Source organism: Lithobates pipiens, unplaced genomic scaffold (genome assembly GCF_037356315.1).
Source record: "Lithobates pipiens isolate NorthernLeopardFrog02 unplaced genomic scaffold, aLitPip1_a1.2 Scaffold_13, whole genome shotgun sequence".
Lineage (NCBI taxonomy): Eukaryota > Metazoa > Chordata > Amphibia > Anura > Ranidae > Lithobates > Lithobates pipiens.
Window position 1 is genome coordinate 449,074,583 of NW_027507718.1, and position 8,604 is coordinate 449,083,186.

Below are 8,604 nucleotides of genomic sequence, written 5' to 3' on the forward strand. Positions count from 1 at the left end.
ATCTAGTACCAATGGACACCCCAGCAACAATAGATCCACTCTAGCAACAATGGGCTCCCAAAAGCCAGCATCAATAGACCCTCCAACAGCCAGGGACATTAGATCCTAACCTCAACAGTAGATCCCTTTCTGCACTGATTGACCCCTGCAACAAAAGACCCACCCCAGTAACAATAGATCCTCCACCAGCAACAATAGACCCCACTGCAAAAATAGATCCCCTCCAGCAGTCAGCAACAAAGACCCCTCCTTCAAAAATAGATCCCTCCCTGCAACGATCGACCCCCCCCCCCCCAGCAACATAAGACCCACCCCCAGCCACAATAGATCCCCCACAAGCAACAAAAGACCTCCCCAGCAACAATAGACCCCCTTCCTCCCCAAAATGAGATCCCCTCCTACAACAATAGATTCCCCAGCATCAATAGACCCTCCAGCAAACCCCAGCATCCATTGCTATTACATACATTCAGTGCTGGAGGTGTCGGAAACTGCATTCTCCCACGTTCCAGCTGCAATAAAGCACTGGAGCTAGTAAGTTGTCACAAGCTCCAATCAAGAGAGCATGACTATGCCCATCATTTCCACCCAGCTACTCCATTCACAGAAGCCATACTACAGCTTCTATGATTAAATTAGGATCTATGAATGGAGGACAATCGGATGATTGAAAGATCCACCCCTTCCATTCATAGATTGTGTTTAATTCACAGACTCATAGAAGCTGTAGAACAGTTTCTATGAATGGAAGAGATAGACGGAAAGGGTGGGCATAGTCGGGCAGTCTTGATGAGTGCCTGTCACCAGTCCCTGCCGCACCTGAAAATTGAAGGGAGAGGGAATAGATTATTATTTTATTATTATACAGGATTTATATAGCACCAACAATTTACGCAGCACTTTACAATATAAAAGGAGACAATACAGTTACAATACAATAAAATACAAGAGGATTAACAGGGCCCTGCTCAGAAGAGCTTACAATCTAATAGGGTGGGGCAGGTGGTACAAAAGGTTATAACTGTGGGGAATGAGCTGATGGACGTGGTATGAGATTAGTTGGAGACATGATAGGCTTCCCTGAAGAGATGAGTTTTCAGGGATCGCCTGAAGGTAGCAAGAGTAGGGGATAGCCGGACCAGTGGAGGTAGCAAGTTCCAGAGGATGAGAGAGGCTCTGGGGAAATCCTGGAGATGAGCATGGGAGGAGGATATGAGAGAGAGGTTGAGAGCAGGAGGTCTTGAGAAGAGTGGAGAGGACGATTTGGGTGATGAAGTAAATTTCAGTCAATGCAGCTGCCAACAGCACAAGGGACACAATGGATTAATAGTAAGTATCAGTGGCTGCCCGTCCATACAGGGCGAAGGGTGTGCCGCCCCCCTAATCCATGTGCCTGATCCCTAATTTACTTGCAGGGCATTGGACGCATGGATTCCAATGGGAGTTTTTTTTTTTTTTAGAAGCAAATGATTAGAGCCGGTAAACAAAAGGGTTGGCTCAGGGTGCAGAGCACTGCGCTCCGAGCCCACATAGTTCTGTGACAATAGCAAATTAATATTTGCTATTGCCTTTCCTGATTCTACTCCCAGCCAATCCTGGCTCAGAAAGCAGGTCCTTAGACCCGATTGGCAGAGAAGAGAAGCAATCCTATTTTGGCTGCCGAGGAGGATGGAGGAGATGCAGAAGCCACGCTGCTGTCAAGCTGAGGAAAGAGGAGACACAAAAGCCCACCATCCGGAGGAGCTAAGACCGCGACCTAAATGGGGTAAGTGCGGGGACAGATTGACCGATCGACCAACCATATAAACTGACCACGGTAATCATGGCTGCTGAGCCCTGACACTGTGGTTAGTTTGTGTGCCTCTGTTATCCGTAGCCTGCTGCCACCCCCCCCCCCCCCCCCCCCACAGAAAAAATATACCTTTGAAATACTTCCTTACCGGATATATTCCCCTTCAGGGGAATCAACAAATTGATTGAACTGAGAAAAACAAACTTTAAACTGTACAACACACTGCAGGTATAAATGTTCAAAGAAAACAGAAAACCAGCTCTCCTACATTGTCACTATGCTTGTATTACACTTAGTATACTGAAGATGGTGGTGGAAGGACAACAGAGTGAAAAAATTCTAAGCAGTAACCACAAAGCTGGTAATTAAGTAGTGAACTATTAGGGAACAAAAGGAAATACAACACTACAGATGTCAGGTAGAACATCTCAAGGAATTATACGTATTACTGAATTCTGGCCTAAATCCAGAAGGTGTGTCACACAACATTCTATTGTGAGACTGTGTCGTAATCCATCATATAGGTGTGTCCCCTACACTTTATAAATACCGCTCACTTACAACTAGTAACAAATGTGACAAACACAGAAACGGAAGACATCTGAAGAGGAAATATCTGCATTAAAGGTATGCATTTATTTTATAAGCCATACAAACGTTTACTTTTTAACCAATACTTCTGAGTTAGATATGACACATATGGAATTATTTCTTATTAGAATAGAAAAGGGGATTGTATACCTGTGCACTAATACCTTGTAGTGCCTTATGTTCTCATCAATAAAAACCTTTTTGTTGATTAAAAAAAAGAATAGAAAAAGCGAGCAAGTTTTGGCAATTTAAACCAAATAGATCTCCCTTTTACATAGTAGAGTAACGGCAAAAAGAAGACCAAGTGATCCATCAAATCTACCCATTTTTTTATGTTTTTGCTTTATTTATTTTTTTTATTACCCTATCTGCATAGTAATAAGTAATTGACTTCTACCAACAACTTGACTGTAGTCCATACAGCTGTAGATCAGACACTATGATAAGGAATGCATGTGTTCCTGATGTAGTGGTGCCTAATGTCTTGTACACCTTTGCCTGTCATAGGAATTCATCTAAGTGACTGATGCAGTGGTGCTTACCATTTAGTATGCCTTTTCCTGTTATAGTATATAACTTCATGGACCCTCTCTAGTCAGTTATTTGGCAGATGTTGATCACGTACTTGCCATGCTTTTGGACTTTGGCTGTCAGACTTAAAGACTTAAAGACTTCCTGAATTAATGAAGGAAACCTTTAGGAAAGAAAAAAAAACTCCAGGTTGTAGTTTTAGAATTAACCACGCTACAGAGCTAAAGGGAAGAAAGGTATCCAACATGCCACTGCCCTTTAGCTAGACTCCACATTGTCTATTGCCTTTTTGCTTTAATAAAAGGTAAGTTCATTTGTCATTCTGGACACATACCGACCGATGAACTTAAAAGCCCAAGAACCCCAGAGAAACCCCCAGAATTTGCAGCATTAAGCTTAGGCCATTACAACAGTCTTATTACACAATGTACTTTAAAATGTGTCACTAGCTACAGTCATTCTGGTAAGTGAAAACAAAAGAAACATTCTCATATAGTCATGCATTTATTTCAGGAAATGTAAAGTATTTGTATTGGTGAGATGATGCATGTCAAGAAATCTTCACATTTAGGTAGAGCTTGGTGACCTCAGTCAACTCTTGGTTTCTCTTGGTTACTCTTGGTTACTTAAGCAGTGAGATATTCCCGTGATAATGCTTGACTTCATTTTCATTGACCTGGGCATTTTGGGTGTTTCCATTTCTGTTTTGGCATTATTTTGTTACACTTGCCGTAGTATAAAATATATCAATAAATAACTTTAACAAATTGTTAAAAATCTAATAAGGATAAAGGTAATCCAGCATAATAGCATGTGTGCAGATCCAGAAATGCAAGTATATATCTTGCCAATAGAAATCCAGAATGAGAGAGAGAAGAATCTGTCAAGTTATATAAGTCACCAGAATCTACCTAAAACTGAAATATCGGTTTTAGTTGGCCTGAGCCTTCAAGGGTTTGTTAATCCACATGTCTTACTTTATATAATCTGCTCAGTTTCCTAAGGATATGTCCCCCTGTGTGTGTGTTGTATAAAAAAAAAAAAGGCGTATATACCTTATCTGTGAGCGCTGATCAGCGGTCATGTGGCTCGCTGCATCTCTCCTCTCCCTGTCTGACAGATGCAGTGGGAGAGACCGAGATTCCCCTGCTGATGTCAGTCTGGAAAGGAGGAGGAGAGGAGGAGAGAGCCGGAGAGATGCAGCGCGTCACGTGACTGCTGATCAGCGTTCACCCATAAAGTAAATACAGCTTTTTTTTATACAACACATACACAGGGGGGGCATATCCTTAGAAGACAGATTATATAAAGTAAGACATGTTATTAAAACAGCAGCAGGGGGCATGGGGGGGGGGCCCTGACACAGGAGCTGACAATCAGGGAAAGGGAGGGATGGGAGGGGGCAGGAGAACACAAGAGCAGAGAGGAGAGACAGCAGGCTGCAGATGATGGAGGCACGCAAACTGACCACAGTGTCAGGGCACAGCAGCCATGATTACCATGGTCAGTTTACATAGGGAAGGGGAGAAACTGGCAGGATCAGCCAGGTTTTTTAGGTGTTACAGCGGTCCAAATGACAAAGGACAAGCACGGTGTCATATAACATGCTTTAAAGGAGCAGGATCCATTTATTTTATTTTTTTGGGGTTAACATACACTTTAAGATAAGTACAAAGAATATAAAGAATACTAATATGCATTAGAATTAGGATCAAAGGGGTAAGATAAAATAAGGAGACTGGCATCCTGGTCCTGGAAGAAAGCACAACCTTACAGATAATGCTTTAGCACAATTGGGACCTTTTAAAAAAAAAAATCTTGGATAAATGGAGAAAATATAAAACACTAAAATCTTAAAGATACAAAATATTGTAGTGATTTCCAACAAGAAATAAAGAAATAAAGGTTTTCACAGAAAAGAATGTCAAAACTCAAAATATAAGTTCAAAGTGCAGTAATTTATAGCAACCAATCAGTTCGATAGTAAAAACACTTACCAATTAGTTGATATTGGTCCCCCATACTTTGTTCATTACAATAAGTATCCAGTGTTCTAGATTATTTTTTTTATAAACCAATTTTTATATGCATTTCATTCATAGCTCTTATATCAAAGGATACTTGTACTGGGGAAATATATCGACTGCCATTAATGACCTCTCTGTCTAAAAATTCTAGTTGTCTGGTTGTCATGCTGATCAAATTGCTTTAATGTAGAACAAGACCAATAGTTTGGCTCCACTCTGCCTGCCTTTACGGCAATTTACAGCAAGAGAATTGAGACTCCTCAAGAGTCTATAAAACATATGTGTTTGACCTTATGGTAATGTTGTTTCTTTTTACTTTTTTTACTCCAGGAACACTGATAAGTCAGCATGAAGCTGGGGAGAACTGCTTTGCTGGGTGTGACCATCTTACTGGTGACACAGATTCTCACGGTGGATGCAAATAAGCAGAGAGAAGGGAAGAAAGACAGAGAAAAAGGAAATGGAAACCAAAAACAGAAAGGCGCTAAAAAAGAAGAAATAAAGGAATCTCCCTCCAGTCCCGCACAAAAGGGGAAAGGCTCCAAAGGAGGGAAAGGTTCTCTTCAAGGGAAGTTTGTTAGCAAGGAGAAAGCAGATTGTGTGTGGTCCGTGTCTGGTACTGAGACTGTGGCTTTAAATGTTGACTGCACTAAAGAGGGCACTAAAATATCTTGTACCTTTGGCGGAAATCCCTCATCTTGCCCAAAGTATGCCACTAATGAAAAACCCTACTGGAAACAAATCACTAGGGCACTAAGAAAGCAGAAGAACATTTGCCAGGATCAAAAGGCTGTGTTAAAATCTAAGGAGTGCAAGAAAGGACCACCAGAGGCCCACTTGAGCTACATCATTCCCAGTGTGCCAACAACTGAACCAAAGCATCATAACCATGAAGAGCCTAAGCCAACACCCAAGGCCGACACTAACGCAGAAAATGACTGCGTGGAGGATGCAGATGTCCTTGAAAAGCAAAGAATGGCTAAAGAGTATTGTGGGGACTCGTGGCATTCATGGTGCTCCTTCTTCTTTTCAATGGTGCAGGGGAAAACTTGCTAAACCTTTTTCTATCATCTAAAGCAATGTTTTATTCTAATTTTATTAATGCTGTATGCAGATGTATTTAAAAATTCAACCCAACGGCCTGCAAAGAGTTATGTTACACATTTTCAGAATCCTCTATCTAATATGGATTTGTTAAAATACCAGTAAACCAAAATTACAGAGCAGTGTGGTATAAGTAAGCTTCTAATAACAATGCAAAAAGACACCACTCAGAGCCTCACCCGCTAGGGGGATCAGCTGCAAAAGCCTCAAGAGGGGTACATCTGTCACCCAAACACAAGATGAAGAGGGGATTTAGGTCATACTACAGTTTAGATCAGAGCTATACTGAAAATTGTTATTCTTCCAATCAGAAAATTCAAAACCTGCTTTGATGCGCTTCACTCTGTGGGCAAAATGGCTGTACAATTATACCCTATCACATGGCAAAATGGGTCAGTGGAGGAGCTGAGTTTAGCAGGAGTTGTTTGTTACAAGGCTTTTTATTGAAGCTCTAATCTAAACAGCAGTGTGACCTAAATTCCTTCTATATCTTGTGTTTGGGTGAAAGACATACCCCTGGTGAGACTTAATCTAGGGTTCTTATAATGCCAACAATAAAAGGGTATGTCATTTTGTAGATGTTGGTGAACTGAATCAAATCCATCCGTTCTATGGGACTATTTTAGCTAGACTTTTTAGCAAGACAAGCTTTTGACATGCTTCTTCCATGTTAAAGTCTAATGCCCCATACACATGGTCGGACAGATGCCTCAGATTTTTCCAATGGATTGTGGCCCAAACTTGTTTTGCATACAAACGGTCTCACAAAGTTGTCGGAAAATCCGATCGTTCAGAACGTGGTGACGTAGAACACGTATGACGGGACTATAAATGGGCCAGTAGCCAATAACTTTTGTCTTGTAATTTATTTTGAGCATGCGTGGCACTTTGTCCGTTGGAATTGTCTACGCACGATCAGAATTTTGTTGTCGGAATTTTTTTTTAGCTCCTGCTCTCAAACTATGTGTGTCAGAAATTCCGATGGAAAAAGTCTGATGGAGCCCACACACGATCAGATTTTCCGACAACAAGATCCGATCGCACATTTTCCGTCAGAAAGTCCGACCGTGTGTATAGGGCATTATGCCCCATACACACGGTCGGACAATCCGACCACGAAATCCGTCTGTTTTTTTTCGACAGATTTTGGCCAAAACTTGTCTTGCATACACATGGTGGCACAAAGTTGTCGGAAAATCCGATCGCTCGGAACAAGGAGACGTCAAACACGTATATTACAAAAGTATAAATGGACCAGTAGCGATGGAAAAAGTCTGATGGAGCCCACACACGATCGGATTTTCCAACAACAAGATCCTATCGCACATTTTCCGTCAGAAAGTCCGACCGTGTGTATAGGGCATTATGCCCCATACACACGGTCGGACAATCCGACCACGAAATCCGTCTGATTTTTTCCGACGGATTTTGGCCAAAACTTGTCTTGCATACACACGGTCACACAAAGTTGTCGGAAAATCTGATCGTTCGGAACAAGGTGACGTCAAACACATATATGACAGGAGTATAAACGGGTCAGTAGCCAATAGATTTTCGTCTCTTAGTTTATTCTGAGCATGCGTGGCACTTTGTCCGTCGGAATTGTCTACACACGATTGGAATTTAAACGATCGGATTTTGTTGTCGGAAAAGTTTAGATCCTGCTCTCAAACTTTATGTGTCGGAAAATCCAATGGAAAAAGTCAGATAGAGCCCACACACGATCAGATTTTCCCACAACATAATCCGATCTGACTTTTTCCGTCGGAATTTACAACCGGGTGTATGGGGCATTACTCTTCAAGCTGCATTCTCCATGATATAAAATAGAAGATAAACCAACAGGTAGGGCAAGACATGCTCTTCATTCCTCTAGCAGGTGGAAACCTGAGCTGAAAAGTCTTGCCATCAAAGTCCCTGAAACATAAAATACAGTAAATTGGTTGGTGATTAAAGATACCAGGGTGGAGTGACTGTGTAAATGATTTGATATCAAGTTTTGAGGGAACATATTTATCTACACACAACTGACTTCCTGTTAAATCTCTACAATTAGCCTGAAGCAGATTCAAAACAATTGTTTGCTCCTAGCTGCTCAGCAAAGGTTAACATAATGTCAAATATCTCAATACTTTTCACAAAATTGTTACTACTACTTAAAAAAATGGTGATGTTTATTATTAGATTGAATATATAAAGAGATATATTTTGTGTTTATTGGCTTTGTAACATTCAGGCTGGAAAAATCCAGTGCTCCTGATGATTTTTCAGTACTGTGTACTTTATAATATTTTATCTGTTACTTTTATCCATAAACTTTTTTTTTTTAAATAATAACGATTGATCTTTTTATTTTGTGTTCATTGTAAGTGGTTACCAAAACATAGAAGATATACTTCTGGGCTCACAAACCCTCATTGTTGTCCCTATCTGCTTTTAAACATTAGTCATTTATGCGTGGTTAGATATTTACATTTTACCAAGTGTATGAATAGCCTAAAAATCATATCAAGCTAATGTGATAAAGCTTATTTGGAGTCACGCCTGTTAAAATACATT

General features: G+C 40.8%; 1 protein-coding gene across 1 annotated transcript; it reads left to right on the plus strand.

The window, feature by feature from the left end:
* The first annotated feature begins 2,274 nt into the window (after positions 1-2,274).
* Positions 2,275-8,376, plus strand: FGFBP1 (fibroblast growth factor binding protein 1). The gene is made up of 2 exons (XM_077477749.1): positions 2,275-2,419; positions 5,272-8,376. The coding sequence occupies exon 2, from the start codon at positions 5,290-5,292 to the stop codon at positions 5,995-5,997; it is 708 nt and encodes a 235-aa protein (XP_077333875.1). The 5' UTR covers positions 2,275-2,419; positions 5,272-5,289; the 3' UTR covers positions 5,998-8,376.
* The last annotated feature ends 228 nt before the right edge of the window (positions 8,377-8,604 follow it).

What these genes read in the sequence shown, in the direction of transcription:
- FGFBP1 (XM_077477749.1), top strand. Translation starts at nt 5,290, where the DNA reads ATGAAGCTGGGGAGAACTGCTTTGCTGGGTGTGACCATCTTACTGGTG.